Source organism: Ptychodera flava, chromosome 2, assembly GCF_041260155.1.
Source record: "Ptychodera flava strain L36383 chromosome 2, AS_Pfla_20210202, whole genome shotgun sequence".
Classification (NCBI taxonomy): domain Eukaryota; kingdom Metazoa; phylum Hemichordata; class Enteropneusta; family Ptychoderidae; genus Ptychodera; species Ptychodera flava.
Genome location: NC_091929.1, coordinates 36,105,837 through 36,123,516, shown reverse-complemented (window position 1 = coordinate 36,123,516; position 17,680 = coordinate 36,105,837). Strand labels below are relative to the sequence as shown.

The window sequence follows — 17,680 nt, the reverse complement described above, 5'->3', positions numbered from 1 at the left end:
TTCGTTTTATGTGACAGAATCCATGTTTACATTCTCACGGGCAATCAGACAGGAAGTTACAAGACATGATTGGCATCAGAGAAGAAACAATAGGCGTAAATCCATACAGGTGTAAATGAGAGCGAGAGATTATAGCAGCATGCGTACCCTGGCATATTTTTAAATGTCAAAGTTCATTGTCAATCGGTTGATGTTTGACCTGTGCATGGCGATTTCTATAACCTTTACCAACATGAAAATTTCCATCGATTCTGAAAGCACCTTTGAATCGTGAGATTACTGAGCTAGTCAAAGTTGTGATAATTTATCGCCTAACTTCAAAACCTAGGCGTTACAGTTGATACTATTCGACGGTATCGGACTTTTTATACCAGCCATTGTCTGGAATCAGTGAGATTTGTAATGAAATATCATCTACCTTGAAAAGTCTGATAGACTAAGAGATTTCGAAAATTTCGATAATTAGATATATCTCTGCGTGCGACCACAAATATCTTTCAGCTCGAAAGGCTCGGGAACCAACTAAACTTGCAAAAAATGCGATCTAGCTTGGAAAATTACAGTATATCAAACTAGCCTGTCGATAGTATGATGGTATAGCGTTTGCTCTGAAAACTTAGACGGTACTGGACGCTATACTGCTATATATTCATTGAGATATATGTCTCATGGTATATATCCAACATCATGTAATATCAACTCTTCTCGCTTGTGGCCTGTAATGTAATCCTGTACCTGGGCCTAGACAGGGTTCGTGGTCTCCGTCATCAATCGGTCAAAATAAACTGACTTTGCCTAGCCCATAGCGTCTTTGTGTCACATATTGAGTTTGTGGTCTTTCCCCTCTTTGAATTAGACTTAATCGTTGGAATTTTTTACTTGACAAGAGTAGTGTGACGTCAAACTACCGAGAGCAAAGGTTGAATTTGAATACATTTATTCGTTTTTCTTGCACCCGTACATGATTTTCTTGCTGCAGGTATTTCTGGTGGTACGGGCTTTGCGCCACATAGGCCAGTTTTGTTTTACATCATTCTAGGAAGTACAAGTACGTTTACCGGAAACAGTGTTGGCAATGCTGGTTTCTAATTATCATTAATGTTGACAAGACGAGACAACCATATCGTATTGTTGAGGTACCAGTAGTATCTTCATGGCCTACTTCAGATTTTATTGCAGGTCGATATTCATTTCAACAAATATACAGATTCTATCTATTTCCTGCTTTCCATGTTTTTTTATATTTTTATTACTAGCCTTCCATATACAGTAGTCATGAGACAATTCCCAGAGAGCTGTCGATTCGAATGACATACCTTGGGATTTCAAATCCTGACATCAGGCAAGGCTTATACCATGAATGTCATGATTTTCGAAAAAGTGAGACAATTACAAACCCTGTAAATAAATCCGGTACAAATTTTCTGATATGTTCTATTCCGGGCTTCTATTCAAGGGAACAAAGTGATACGTTCTTGCGTTGACAAAAAACTTACTTAAAACCTACCAAACTCCGGTAATGTGATCTAGCGCATTGTGTAGATCTGACACGCGATCGACACGCTCGCACAGCCAGGGCCGGGTCTAACATCGACCGTACGTACGTGTGTATGGCGTTGATTTGTCTTGTTTATACTTTAAATGAATTTCAAATTATCTACATAGGAACAAAGAAATACTTTTACCTCCATGATAGGAAATATTTAAAACAACATGATATTTTATTGTAATTTCATATTACACATTCCTGTTTGTAAAATGGTGATTAAGAGAGGTTTATGGCTGTATCTTCGACATCCACCTGCAAACCACAGTAATCATTGATATATGCTATCGGGAAAATGCGCCAGTATGCAAGCAGATTGGTTGGTCCACGGTCCGTTGGTCACTGTCACACACGGACAACAAGATACTAGTATCCAGCAATTAGTCTTGCTCAACGATTACAAGACGATGAATTTTCGTTAACGAGGTGTTAATCGTTCTTGCATACCTAGCGTCGACTCCAGGTAGAGGTATCAGACTGCATGACGCCTGTACCTCACTAAATTTGCATGCGGCACTGATCAACAGTTGCTATAAAAGCGGAATATTTTGACTATGAGCACAGTCTGGACCACGGTCCTTCACAAGTGCTTTGCGTGTCAGGTTCCTGCCGTTCTTTCTGCGTGCTCTAAGCTGACTCAGGCTGAACAAGATGACTCGTGCTCGTGGTTGGTGGTTCGAGAAGTCAGACGACTCAATCTTCATCATATTCGATTATCGAGAAAACCCGTCAAGGCTCCGAAAGAAAGGAGGCTCGAGCGCTGTATACAGCAGTGTAGCGAAATTCAAGGCATACTCTGGTATCGGCGATGACGCAATCAAGGTAAGTTTAGTACTTGTGTTTGTTATTTGTTTCATGAATTATCAGGCTTTCGTTTGGCAATGCACTGTGATGTCTTGTTGGATTATTCCCTTCATGATATCTGCATTTTCGAAGTGCGCTGTGTTTTAAAATAAAATAAAGTATTTCAACGGCGCCGTCGCTGATCCAAAGGAAGAATCTTTGGAGATGTCTTCCCTCAGGAGAAGTTAGGAGGCAAAGAATAATAATGCGCAGGAGACCCCGGGCCCGATCCAGGTATCTATCCACAGTCACATGTGATCTATTCAGCTCTGGGACTATGCGCCCCATAGACATGTGTACATATGTCTGAGAAATCTTTTTCTCAGGCATATGAACACACGTCTATACGGAGAGCATAAGGGGAACACCATTTGATTTCTGGGGGGGGGGGTATGGAGGATTTTGAGAAAAAAAAAATTGTCGCCAGGTGAGATAGAAGAAAAAAAAATTGATCCTGTCATGGCCTGAGAAAAAAAAAATTGTCATAACAGACAGAAGTGAAAAAAAAATTGTCACAATGCACCAGAAATTAGCAAAATTTGGAAACCCTATTCTCATATATTCTTTGCCGGCGCGCCGCCATAGGCGGCGCAAATGTTTTTACCACAAGCAATGCTTATGTTCTTTTCCCAGCACTTATGATATAAGCATGCACTACATAGGTTTACTTTACACCTCCGTACACTCAATGTTTTCCTCCCTTTTCTGACCCAAGAAATCATATTTCAGGATTTCTGTTGCAATATCTCAATGGCATAGGCACTATCTAAAGGGGACTTGTTGACTTCTGTAAATTGTGAAAATTTTAAAACACAAGACAGGAGTCAATGAACTATTGTTAAAATCAATATATTATTCTCTCAATATAAATATATTAGGAAGATGTACAAGTTGACCATGAAAAATTGAGGAACAACAAATATAATGAAATACAAGGGAGGGGGGTCATGCACTAAAAAAATTGAAAACTTCAGGGGGGCGTTACTCAAAATGTGGAAAGGAAGAAGGGGGCGGGGTTACTCAATTTTTTTTGGCGAAATAAATTGAAACACATCTCAGATTGCACCATTGCACACATCCATTTCTCAAAATTTTCAATGCAAGAGGGGGGCACCCCCTCTCGTGCTCTCCCCCCTTGGGTCTTCTAACAGTTTTACTGGTAAAAGACAAATTTAAAATACCTATCGGATTGCACTACACTGCACCGTGGAGCACATCAATTTCTCAAATTTTCACAGGATCTAGAACAAAATTGAACTGTTGTGAATTCATCCTTTATTATCACAGAAACATTTTTCATTTACCTCAGTTCAATGACCATTTTGACAGTTAAACATACCATATTCATGCTTTTCATTAGAAGCTGGCAGCTGGAGAAATGACACAAGAAGGTCACAGATTTTCCTTTCCTGTATATTTATTTATCTTCAGTCTCTGGCAAACAGAACTGTTTTTCACAAATTGTATTGTCATTGTTTGGTTGTTGAATATTGTGACACAAACACTGATCATGCATAAATGTAAAAAAATATTGCAGTGTTCAATGTCATTGTCAAACAGTTTTACCAAGTGCAAATAACCTGAAACTCCTCTCAGATTGCACCATTAAACACATCAATTTCCCAAAATTTCCAATACGAGAGGGGGAAACCCCCTCTCATGCTCTCCCCCTTGGGGTGTTATAACAGTTTCACATAGTAAAAAAATTAAAAACACCGCTCAGATTGCACCAGACTGCACCATTGCGCACATCAATATTTTAAAAATTTCCATGCAAGATAGGGGAAAGCCCCTGTGACTCTTTCCCCCTAAGCCTCTCGCATGTTCCCCCCTGTACTTTCAAATTCTGCCCGGTCAGATATCCTAGTGAAAACCCTGTCATAATACCCATCCAAATTAAACAATATATTATATGGTTAGATACTGCGTGAGCTTTTATATCTTTATTTTATTGTGACTTGCAATTTCATTTTGATGGGTTCACCTTTTTTGAACCATCATGAGATAACTGATGATAGTCTAGCAGAGTACATCAGGATTTCAAAGGTCTTTACTGTTGCTGTATTTTGTAAATTTTACAAATACATGTATTTGTATTTAACTTTTCTAAGTGGGCGGGATCAGTCAAAATTTCAAAGTTAGAGAGGGGAGTTACTCAAATTCATCATGGTTGGGGGGGGGGGCGTCACTCGAAATTTCTGAGTTTCAGGCCGTAAATAATGACAACGCATCACAAACTTGATGACAAAGAAAAAAAAATTTGCATTGCTACTCCATTTGAAAAAAAAAATTGACGCAGCTCTGACAGTAGAAAAAAAAAATTGCTGTCACTGTGACAGGAAAAAAAATTTGCTCCCATACCCATTTCCTCCATACCCCCCCCCCCCCCAAAAAAAAATCAAATGGTTCTCCCCTCATGGACGCAGAGCGGAATACATCACAGGTGACTGTGATCTATCGGCGGCAACCGTGCGAATTGCGGACAGGCTAGGCTAAAGGCGTCTGAATTATCCGGAATAACAGCATCGAATTGTATGGTCAACTATTCATACATGATATACCGTGAGGGAAAAAAGTAAAAGAAAACACCTGGGGCCAAGGATCACTGTTACACAGTAGCCTAGATTGGTTTGCGACAACTGGCAACATACCGGTTTACGGTATATATTGAAGGTCATTTTATAGGTCACTCCCGTGAGCATTTGCCGTTGCCCAAAGCATCGTCTCGCAAGGCATGGTCGCAGGGTGTTCATTCAACCAGTGCTGTGTTGAAGATGCTTCAAAAGTAATTGGTAAGATTTTTTCATCATAGAAAAGCACTCGGAATTCAATCCACTATGTCAACCTTCCAGTCGTTTCGACTGATTTAAACACATTCGTTCAGACACGAAATATCCTCTTAACCGAACCCTGGCGGTGACGACGCTGTGCTATGGGTTGCTGCGAATCCTGTTGTAGCTTGGTCATTGAGTGGCTACCCCACTCCCAGAAGAACATGTCAAGGAGTGGCAGGGCTGTTTTCGCAGCAGTGCTATGGCATGACCGTTGTTCGACCCACAATCATTGTCAAAGACCCTCGAGTTTTTCTGGAAGGTCTATACCACAGTTACTTGAAATAATAGTACTAGTTGGCTGCAAGTCCGCGGTAGCTTCGCGCCCGTGCATGGATGTGTGTAGATAGACGTCTGTTGGTCTGATGTGTACACGCCATTACTACGTTAAAAATCAGTCAATACGTTTTGTTTTGCCAACACAGATGCAACTTATTCCCTTAGTTTCCTTGAAAATATGGTGTTTGGCTGTCAAAAATCTATGTCGACAAAATTACAAAATTGCTATCTCCTCCGCAGAAAAGGGGTTATTCGTCTCATTATTCACTGTGAGAAATCAGAAAATTATGATTATGAGAACTATGTTGCGGGAATTTTGAAATTTGGACAGAGTTTTTCTGTGTACGGAAGAAATTTGCTTCAGTGAGTGATCTCCGTGTGTACAGATCATGGAGAATTGTGGGTAGCCTCACTTGTGCATCAGCCAAGTTAGTTACAGCGGTATTGAGCCAAATCATGACGTATTTTCACCTGGTTGGCTTGGTCTATATAGCATCTTTAGTCCCAAAAAATCAAGTTTACAGTATTTATGTTTTCAACCACCTTCAAATGCACAGCCTTCAAATGCACAGTATTTTTTTTAAATACACAATATATGGAATATGTTGTGTTTCATTAATTTTAACCATCTTGAGGTGATGGTGAAATATGGACTTGGCAGGAATAGGGTTAGACTGGCTTTCCACACCTTATTGTTTCAATGATACAGTTTATGATTTAGGCAAAGTTTTCTCTGACAGTGGAGATGGACATTGCCGAAAAATGAAGCAACTTGTTAAGTATTTCACATTTGCAGCAAAGTATTTCATCAATTATGCAAACTACTCACTTTTAGTAAAGTGATGAGGTCTGAATAGTGAGAATATTCATGATGGTTGGACCATGGTTTGTTAGCATTGATTGATAAATCAGTATATAAGTATTCTGCATTTGCCAAATACATCAACCATGATGATAATATTTGTTTTTTTTCAGGTTTACTTTACTGACAAAAATGATCATCCATACAAGCTCCTACGTTCTTCCTTTGTGTGGAACAAGAATGACATGTGTCGCCAATTCAGAGATCTTAGAAGTCCACAGGAGTTCTGTGATCATTTTAATTCAGTATTGTCCGGTAAGGAAGACACATCTTCACCTGCATCAAGTGTGAGTAACCTGACCAACGATTCCAGTGAAGATGACTCCGAGCCAGAGGGTGAATCAGAAACAACAGAAAAATATTAGTCATAGTTCCAGTAATGGCATAGAGTCTACACTAGATGATGATGATGATGTAATGAGTCCCGCAGCTAGTATGTAAGTACATCGACATCTGAGAGACTAAAACACAATTGATGAAAACAAAACCCATGACAATTCATTGAAGAATTCTTTGGACCATACATATCATGAGTTTAACCATTTGAACTTCTAAATTTGTGTAATTTGATTCATGGTCATTGTACCCTTGAACTAGTGACCTTCTGTTACACTCCCTTTGCAGTGGAATCAAATGAAACATGGTTCACATTTCACAGAACTATGAAATCACAAGTTTTCTCAGGTACCAAATTAGAGAAACTGCACATGTATGAATGCAAACATTCCAGTCCTTTGTAACCAAGCCTACAAAGAGATCTAACACAATGAGATTTACCAAGCTACTTTGGTACATATGAAGCAGCAAAGAGAATACAAGTTGCAACCAACAAAATACAGCAAAAGCTAGAGTACATATAATGCTCAAAGTCATATAAGACTGAAGTGCATTAATACGGGTAGTCTGTCCAAAGATTTGTAATAACATAAAGCATTAATGTGAAGGGTAATGGTCCAAATCTCTGGAGACCTATTGCTGACATTGAAACCAATATGTTACTTTGAGTTGAATACAACATTTCTTTTTATTTTGGTGAATTACACAGGTCAAATACTCCCTTATCAAGAAGCACAAAGAAGAGAAAATTGACAGATGCTGCAAAACAATTAGTGCTACCGACACTTTCAAAGAAAAAGAAGGCTGAAAAACTCAACAAAGAAATGAGTGAGGAGGAGCTATCGATGAAAGAAAGCATCAGGGACTACCACATTGGAACTGGTAAGCTTGACAAAGATTTCTCTATGTTTCCCTTATCTGTTGGAAAGACAATACTCTTTGAGGAAATAAAGTCATTATCAATTAGTGCAAAGAGGAATAATTGAGGTATTTGAAATAAAGTGCAGATAAATACTAAACAACACTGACCTTTTTGGTTAAGTACAAGAAAAGAGAAGCTCGTGAAAGACTCGCTCATTCTTCAATGCGGTATGAAGAACAAAATGTCTAAATTATATATGTCGTGTGCAGCTGACAAACATCACTAGTGTCAGTATGAAGCTCCTGGTTAACCTTATAAAAAGTGTATGGTTTGAAAGTGTTTACTGTTGATTATTTTAATTCTAAGGATTGGTATAATTGAGTAATTCTCGCTGATTTTTGACAAAGAAATAAACTTGAATTGGTTATTAATTTAAGCTTTAGTGCTCATCATAAGGGGATTTCAGTAGGTGACTAATCCTGAGCTTTTTGACAAGTCTATTCATACATGTATATTATTGTCTGCACAAAAAGCATTTACACAACCCAAGAATATTCACATAAAGTTATGTGTACTTGCCAATCCTAAGTTGTTTCTCAAGTGGCATGATTGATGGTAGGAACAGTTGGTTTAATAAGAATTCTGTGGGTTATCAGTCCACCCATAGTTGACACACTTTCACCATCAAAACATGAACCAAATATTAGTGATATATCAAACTGTGATGTTCTATCGAAGACAAGTGCCAAGTACTAGCAGATGATAACTGAAGTCTTTCTGTGCACATCTTTGGTATGGTGTGTCAGACTTTGATGAAAACATTTACATAAAAAAATCATTAGAAAAATCTTATTTGTATATTATCCTGCTGTCTTCCCAATGACAATGTAATGTTTGTCTTTTCTAAGGACCGTTTTTAATTGATATCAGCGCACTGGAACTAGGGAAGCAAGCAAGGGCTCCTGATGACAAATGGGTTGACAAATTGGAAGCAGCTATGGAGGATTACCTTGATGAGGCATATCAACCATTAATTGTTGTGTTGAAAAATGAATCACAGGAGAACTTTAGGGAGTCCAATGTGAGTATCTTTGAACTGAACTTTACCTATGTTTGCTTGGCACGCATTGTGTCCTAACACTTTCCAGGCTGAGAATGTATCTAAACAACATCTGGGTCAATATATGGAAGGGTAATGTAATGAAAATACATTTCAACTTCTCCCTGTGAAATGTACATGACTTGCATGTGAGACAGAAGCAGTGTCATGCAACTCAATGCCTGTGAAATGAATGCATGCAAAATGTGCTATACACATTTAGCTGTATTTACAATATTTTTATCTTTTGACATACGGCCTCTACTTAGCAAACACATTCACATTTATTCTGTGCCTTATCCTTCACCTAGTGTTTGAATATCAAAACATGCATCAATGATGTTAAAATTTATTAAATATACCACAGACTTTTTGGTTGATTTCCCTGTACTGTTTGAATAGCAATAATCACAACATTTCTAGATAGGGGAGACTACTTCTTTAGTTAGCGTAACAATTTCATGGTGACTTCTGATAAGAAAGAGAAAATGTATGTAATGATTGGCATTCACAAAGTAGAGCTTTTTGACGTATGTAAAGTGAACAGTTATTGCAATGTTTAACTTGTCCTGTTTCAAAAACCTGTTCTCATTATTATTCTAGGTTAACGGCTACACATATGAGGTTATTGGAGGGCAGCATTCTTTCCTTGCTGTTAAACGCCTGAGTGAAAAATATGGAAATCGGAAAGAACTGAAAAGTAGACTCGCTGTTGTCTATGCAGGACTGAGCGATGAACAGAGGAAGTGGTTGGCCCATAGACATAATGCAACTGTTGAATTCCATCATTCGATGACTTTCAAAGAGAAGGTAGGATGAGTTATCTTACACATCTGCTGTACTGCACTTTTCCAAGTATAACCTCAGAGACACAAAACTGCTTTTTAAAAATTTTTTACTCACAGGGTTCTCCACAAGGGATTTTATGGGTGGGCCACCCCTCCGTTTTTGGAGCAATTTATTCTTATGTTAATAACTGCACATAAGAATACATTTTCACAAGAAAAGAATTTGCAAATTATGCACTGTTGTGTAAATTGGCCATCCATCTGTTTTTCTAAGCTGTGGAGAACACTGACTCATGTAACCAGATCTCTGAAAACAACAACATAGATGGGAAATTCTTGTATAGTGATTGTTAAAATCTATAAAGATGAAAAAAAGTAATTGTTGGAAACCAAAAAAATGTTTAGAGGATGAAATGCAACATTGTGAATAAGAATAGAAATGAAAAATGCATTGTGACCTAAGAGTACCGGTATGTCTGTTCCATTGCACAAAGGGACAACAGAGTTTCACAAAATGATAATAAGGGACTATAATAGCGCAGATGTTCCATTATGTTACCTTCATGGAAACTTTAATTTCACATTTTTTCACACCAGTTTCTTTGGTCTGAAAAGAAATTTTACCAGTTGATTTATGTATGTGTGCAGCAAACGTAGGGGCTTATGCAAAGATCTACTTCATTTTAAACCTTCCACACAAAATTAGTGCAGGGGCTTATACACGAGCAGGGATTATACTTGGACAAGACAGTATTCAACTGTAACCATGCTTTGAAAATTGTACAAATTTGTTCATCACAAGCCATATAAGTTATAAAAAATAGCCTTCGTTCCTCAATACATATACATTCCCATAAGGCTGAAGTGCCTTACTTTTGATTGTCAACAAATTGGATTTGAAATTACTTAGCAAGAACAGAGTGTTGGATGTAAAGAGTATGCAATATCTAAACAAGAAAAAATTGTTGATACTGATAGAACAAGATATCTTTAGCCAGAATGTCAGACATTTTGGAGATTATTGTAAGTTGAAATGTGCATTGAAGCCTTAAAGGTACCATCTAATTATACAACAGCATTGATGACAGTACAATTTACATAATACATCTCCTGTTGAACTCATATAATTTTTAAGTAAAACTGGAGACATTAAAGGAGAGTTTTGAGTTTCCAACAGTTGTACAACATTTTAACCCTTTGCACCCTGACCCCTGGTACTCTATGACGTCATCGGACATATTTGTCCGAGCCGGGTTGAAATCGTTAAGTTTATTATTGCAAGTAAAGTCAAACAAATACCAGTTGTCTTTTGGTAAGAAATTTGACAGTTTTATTTGCAGGACACTTTTGTCTGATAGACTGAACAAAAATTAAAGAGTAATTCAGGTAATTGATTGTGCTCAATGATTTTTGTAAAATATGTATCTAGTATGTATTTTGTTGGATAAGATGTAATATGCCCTCTTGTTTATGGTCATTAGGTTCAAATGTGCTGGGATAGATACGAAGAAATGCCATACATAGAAGCAAAAGAAGAACAGTGGGAGAAATAGTGTGGAATGATACTTAAGGAGGTAAGTTTACTAATGACTGTATCAGTTGATACATAAACATTGATGTTATATATTGAAAATGTAAGACTAAAAACCTACACTGTATACATGTAGGTTTTCAGTCTTATATGGACAAGCTGTGTATTACCAGAACATCACATGATAATCTCCAGCTTTTGTAATATCATATAGGACTCAGCCCTTGGTGTCACGTCAGGGGTTAAGATATTTGTATTGATTCATCATTAGTAATAGTAAAGGATAAATAGAATTAATCATTACTTGCTTTAAATGCCAATCTACCTACTGATGACAACAGTTCAAACACATACACAATATCAGACTCCCTGCAGGTATAGATTTTCTGTTTAATGTGTAAAAATGTTGGACATAAATTGGCAATTTTTACCATCATACCTACCTATTGTGTTTAACAAGGGATGTACTGTGCCATCATTACCATTGAGTAACTGCACTGCCAACTTCCACTTGCAAGCCAAAAACTGACATTGTGGCTGAAAACATGCAATTTTTGCATCAAGTTATTTACACAGAGGATGCTCTCTAAAATTCAATCCCAACATTCTTTACTTATGTTCATAGGTACAGCAGTTTTCTCTCTTTTTCTGTTTTTCTTTAGGCATGATAGTAACAATATTTTATATCATTGACAAGATGATTATGATACTAACTGGCTAATAATAGAGATATATATTTTATTAATGGCATGTTATAAAGTTATACTTTGCACACTTCATATTTGTTTATTCACAAGTACTCAAAAAGCATGGCAGCACCCATGAATTTAATTGTGTACACTTCCGGTTAATCGCATATTATATTGTGAACCTGCATACATATTGTCAGTAAGCCGCTGGCGCAATTATCGATGATGTTAAGTGTCATGCTCATGAAATTGATATGTTAATTACTAATTATTTTCTTGACACAGAAAGCCGACTCCCTCTTCATGAAGATATGCTGTGCTGTTGCGAAAATGAGACATTTTTCATTGATGATGGAAGTGTTCGCAATGTATGAAGAAGGTCGAACAAGATCTCAGAATCTCAAGCCTGCTGAACTGAGAGGATTGAAGAGGCCAGAAATTCCGTTCAGAAAATCAGGTGACTTTCTTCGGCTTAACAATAACGATCAGAAATGGCTGTTAGAAGAAACAATTTCAACAGAAATTTCTGTTACAGAGCTAGTAAAGGAATCGGCAGTACTGAGGAAATTAGACCTGGTACAGAGATTTTTCGTCATGATTACTGGCTGTGTTGAAGGGGCTGGGAAGAGGCAAGGCAAAGATTTCCAAACGAAACAACAAGAGAAAAACTAGAACAGTTTGTAAACCTATCGTACAGTCGTGGTGTACCAGCACAGTTTGAATCATTTTGCCAAAGAGCAGTAATTCTGGAAAAAAACAAGGAAGATGCGAGTAAAACTGCCGTATTTGCAACTGATGGCGCCTATGGATTCACAATCCACAATGCAGATGTGCTTGATCTGAATGCCTCTTCACTAAAACAGCAGTGTCCAGGATTCCGAGGAATTGACCTATTATTGGTTGATATGCCTTCAGTAGTGTACTCTTATCATTGTTACTAACACGACCAACCAAAGCTGCTTCTTTTAATGTGTTTTGGTCATAGCCACGGAAATTAATAAGTATGGAGGTCCTTGCGTACCAATAGTATTTCCCCCTGACATAGTTTTTCGCTTCCAAATTCCACACATACACATGGTATAATCATCTGTTGTATAGGCTGGGAAACTTTTTGCCATGACTTTTACATCATATGGAGTCATCTACACTGAAAAGTGTTAAGTTTAGATCTCAGTTTTTTACTGTCTCAGCCATGACTCTCAACGGCTATCTGAATTTTATGATAAGTTGTTTCATTCAATGTCATGGTTATAAAATTGTTATTGTTCATGTTTCATTGCTTGTTGGAACCCTTACGCCACCCACCTAGCATGTCACTTTATATCTTATACTCATAAACATACACCAGGATTGTTTAGTCATGTGTTTCATGTACATGTATGTTCATGACTTAATACGGCTAGTTTTCAATCGGATTTGAACCCACAACATACGGCATCAGTCGCCTAGCTGAGAGGCCACAGACAGAACCACTCGGCTAAATCTCCACTCCCAAATCATACTGTCTATGCTTAAATCTACCAGGATGTCAAATAGTGAATTAAAGCTGTCTCCAATTTTATTTTCAAGGAATGGTCAGCAAGTGATATCCAAAGACTGATGATTACCATCAAGGCAATAAATGTTGACTGCCAACAAAGTGCATTTAACATAGCTGTCATCTGCAGAGCATCAGAGATGGGAGAGATTATGCAGGCATTTAAAAGAGACAAAAACTTTGTCTCTGTGCAACCTGTGTTCTGTCATGTACAAACTTGTAGCTCAAGTAAGTGCAATCACTGTTTTTACCCTATTGTTCTTTCTTCCCCCTCCCTCTCGTACACATAAAATAGACCACATGATGTAGTGTAACGACCAACACACACACCCTTGTTGGTGCTTATTCAATTCAATTCAATTCAATAGAACTTTATTTATCCCAAACATGGGCAATTAAAAAGCGTGGCTCAAATACAACATCAAAAAAATATATATAATACAAATTTACAAAATGGTAGGAGACGCAGGACTATACAAAAAAACAGTTTAGGAATCATTTAAAAGCCGCACAGCGTTGGAATGAATGACAACTTGCGCCAGTTTGACCTGCAAGCGGGTATCTAAAACGCCGACCAGAGGGAAGTGTGTCGAACTCTGCTGATAAATATGATCACAAGACAAAAGAATTGAGCGGGCTTTCCTGAGTACTTGCTGATTATAAAACGTAGAAAGACTTCTCTCTGGAGTATACCAATTAGTTTTGAGCTAAGTGAAACAATTCTATCAAGTGAAGTTTTGTTTTAACAAACAGATTTTGATACCAACAAATGAATGAAAATGAGATAACGCTTTCAATGTAAGATTTATAAAAAAGAGATAAAATTTGTCTATCAACCATGAATGAACGCAGTTCCTTAAAAAGTACAATCTTGCTGCCCCTTCTTCAGTATAGCATCGGTGTATGATCCCATTTCAATTTGTTGTCAAATATTGAACCAAGGTATGTATACTTCGAAACAATCTCGACTTCTTGATCGTGAACAATGGACGTAGGAGGGTTGCGTTCTTGCCTCCTAAAATCAATTATCATTTCCTTAGTTTTCTTAACATTTAAGTTTAGATACGAATTATCACACCACTCAACAAACTCACTAAGAGCGGGACCATGATGACATTCTGATCCCTGTAGAAGTGTAAGCAGAGCACTATCGTCAGCAAACTTAACAAGATGGCTACCTTCATGTGTACTTCTACAATCGTCAGTATAAAGGATGTACAACAGAGGAGACAGAACGCAACCCTGAGGAGAACCTGTATTTGTTTGAATGATACTTGACAAAATACCATTGACAAACACCCTTTGTGATCTATTTGTAAGAAAGTCAATAAGTCAAAGAACAAGTTGATTGCTAAAATTAAATTTTAAGAGTTTTTCTGCAAGGATGTGGGGTTGGATTGTGTTGAAAGCACTGGAGAAATCTGCGAAAAGGATTCTTGCATGAGCACCTGTTTTTTCTAAGTGTTTGTACAGTGTATTGAGAATGAAAAGCTTAGCATCTTCAACACCTTTTCCCGGTCGATATGCAAATTGTAGGGGGTCTAGTTTGTTGCCAACCTTTGTCAGAATAATGGACTTAATTATTTTCTCAAATGTTTTCATTACCAGGGAAGTAAGAGCAACAGGTCGAAAATCATTGGGTTCTTTAGGGTTAGCTTTCTTTGGGACTGGTACTACTATAGAATTTTTCCATATGGCAGGAATACTAACTGTATCAAGAGAAACTTGGAAAAGGTGTTGTAAGACTACACTAAGCTGATCAGCACAGAACTTCAGGGTGCGACCACAAATACAATCAGGACCTGGACTTTTGTTCACATTTAATGATTTTAAAGTTTTAGCTACTTTCTCTGTCTCAATAGACATCCCTAACTCAGGAGACAATGACTGTTTTAGATTTGAGATTTGAGATGAAAAATCCTCTGTTTCAAAACGAGTGAAGAACGTGTTCAGGACCTTAGGCAGCGCTGCTGAGTCTAAGTTATTTAGTGTAACTTTTGACTCTGAAGGAGTAACCTTATTTACTGCTGCCATATGCTTGATACCTTGCCAAGTAGACAAGTTTGATGCATGTTTTTTGGAAATATGTCAATTTTGTGTAAATATCTGATGAAGATAGATTGCCAAATACATTTAGCAAATGAAATTCATTTAATTAACCCTTTTCCTGCCAGACGATATTACTTCCCCATCAGCCAACTCAGGAAAAGCAGTGTTGAGCCACAACAATACGTATTTCCACCAATTTGGCTTGGTCTGTTCCAGCAGCTTTTGTCCATACAAATATTGTTTTCAGTAATTGTGATTTCAAGGTCTTCAAAAGTTCAATTTTGTTGTTAAAATGCACCGAATGTTACTTATTGTGCTTCACTAGTTTTAATGATCTAGACCTGATGGGGAAATATGAACTTGGCAGGAAAGGGTAATGTATTCTTGGCACTCTTTGTAATCGATATTTACAAACATAAAGTGTAAAAATGCTGAAGTTAGATTTAGGCTTGTAAAATAATAGATATTATTATTTCTACATTTCAGCCCGCAGATTTGGACTGATAGAGGCCGTACAGTGTATGGTGGTGGCTATGTACTGCTCACAAGACAAGAATCCAATTCAACATCCAACCGAAGAACGACACAATATGTGGTCCTGTGACACTCCACAAAGAACGTATGACCATGTGATTCAAACTTTCAGCCACAGAGGGGGATGGATACTTCACATATTCAGTGGATCTGGTAAATAAATTACTTTTAGTTCCATTTTCGTGCTTTCGAAAAAAAGCAGATGCCAATGCAATTGTAGGACAAGGCAGACTACAAGAATCACACACAATTTTATTTCCTTACTGTATCTGCATGTGCTGAGAAAGGTCTCTTTTGCAATGCTTCAAGTGCTGCAATAATTCAACTAATCTTTCTTCCAAGAAAAAATTATAGTTTTGCGTACATTGATAATTTAGGAAATGCATGTTTTTAATTTGGTCAAATTACTTGATATAAGATTTATTCCTTCATTTTACTGAAATACAGTATAGTATTATAACCCATAAATCCAACATAACATCAAAGCACCAAAAGCTGCAACTTTTGACATTATTGTTAATGAGTGTGCAAATAAATATTATCTATCAACCTCTGTTCATGCCTTATTTTTTAACACTTATTATAATTGTGAACAAATTCAATTTTAAACAAGTGCATCCATACAACATAGTTGCAACTCTTGCCATGGGGGCTGATTAATGGAGAGCAGCACCCACGTAAAAATTATTTTGCTCACATTTCGACATTCTGTCATTAGCAGAGGTTGATAATATCGGTATGTGTATGGATACCCAACAGTATGTCTATCTACATGCACTAATTGTACATTGCATGTAACATTATGAAAATATTGTGAAAAGTTGCAGCTTATAGGACTTTTAATGAATTTGTTGATAAGACAATATGAATTCACTCATCTTTCCACAACACTTATCCTTTAATTTTCTTCAAATTTAATGGACTAATAAAAATTTGTTTCATTCACAGGTAATGGAATGATATCATCCTTGAAGAATGGCAGACACTGCATCGTCACTGATCATTCATCGGACCAATTAGCTATCCTCTGTGACAATGTCTCTCAGTTTGTTGGTTCTGAAGAGCTATGAGAATCTTTGTGAAGCAAGGCAATCTCTGGGTATAGTATTATTGATAAGGGACTTTTAAAGGCGGACAATCCATGTAGCTATGTTTTTACTGCCCACTTGTGTACCATCTTAACAAATGAGTCAGGGAATGTTTGAATGGCTTTCATTGGCTGACACTGTACACTACTTCATTTAAATTTATCCAAACATTCAATTTAAGGCAAATTAATTTATGTTTACTTTTTAATTTGGCCTTTTAAAATGAGTAAATTATTAAAAGAATCCATTCCTCGGCACCAAAAGATACATTCAGCACTAAAAGGACAAATACAACAAAAAATGTACACAAAGATTGAAAAAATGAAAATCCCTCAAAACGCATAACAGAGTTTGACTTTTACAAAGGAGCCACTATTGTCATATGATGATGGTCATGTTACATATGCCCTGACTAAAGAATTCAAATCGATTACTGACAATTGTACCAATTAGCTTTCAACAAGTGAATTAGAATTGGACCAATGCCATAGATTAGTGTGTCAACCAGTGAAGGACATATGAAATATGCCCTGACTTCTGAATTAGAATTGGGCCAATGTCAAAGCCAGCCAAAGAAAGGTCATTTTAAATTGACCCTGACTTCAGATACAGATGTCTGACCGATGTCCTAGTTTAGATTGTCTTCCAGTGATGGTCATTTTAAATATGCCCTGACTTTAGAATTGCTTACTTGTGTCAAAGTTTATTGTTTCAACCAGTGAAGGTCATTTTAAATTGACCCTGACTTCAGATAGATGTCTGACCAATGTCCTAGTTTAGATTGTCTTCCAGTGATGGTCATTTTA

At 37.2% G+C, this 17,680-nt stretch overlaps 1 protein-coding gene across 2 annotated transcripts; it reads left to right on the top strand.

The window, feature by feature from the left end:
* The first annotated feature begins 2,137 nt into the window (after positions 1–2,137).
* On the top strand, positions 2,138–17,190 carry LOC139119851 (uncharacterized). 2 transcript variants are annotated; one of them, XM_070683783.1, is made up of 10 exons: positions 2,138–2,368; positions 6,475–6,798; positions 7,407–7,579; positions 8,468–8,640; positions 9,262–9,468; positions 10,928–11,020; positions 11,952–12,580; positions 13,236–13,431; positions 15,739–15,939; positions 16,735–17,190. In XM_070683783.1, exons 2-6 carry the CDS (start codon positions 6,680–6,682, stop codon positions 10,997–10,999), a joined length of 744 nt encoding a protein of 247 aa, XP_070539884.1. In that variant the 5' UTR covers positions 2,138–2,368; positions 6,475–6,679; the 3' UTR covers positions 11,000–11,020; positions 11,952–12,580; positions 13,236–13,431; positions 15,739–15,939; positions 16,735–17,190. The 2 variants fall into 2 exon arrangements, with proteins under 2 accessions (XP_070539884.1, XP_070539877.1); XM_070683776.1 differs by lacking the exon at positions 2,138–2,368 and adding an exon at positions 5,068–5,181.
* Positions 17,191–17,680: the final 490 nt, after the last annotated feature.

Excerpts from the sequence above, each read along its gene's own strand:
- LOC139119851 (XM_070683783.1), top strand. The coding sequence starts at position 6,680 with ATGACTCCGAGCCAGAGGGTGAATCAGAAACAACAGAAAAATATTAGT. Across the intron at positions 6,799-7,406 it reads ATGAGTCCCGCAGCTAGTAT|GTCAAATACTCCCTTATCAA; the intron begins GTAAGTACATCG and ends TGAATTACACAG. Across the intron at positions 9,469-10,927 it reads CGATGACTTTCAAAGAGAAG|GTTCAAATGTGCTGGGATAG; the intron begins GTAGGATGAGTT and ends TATGGTCATTAG.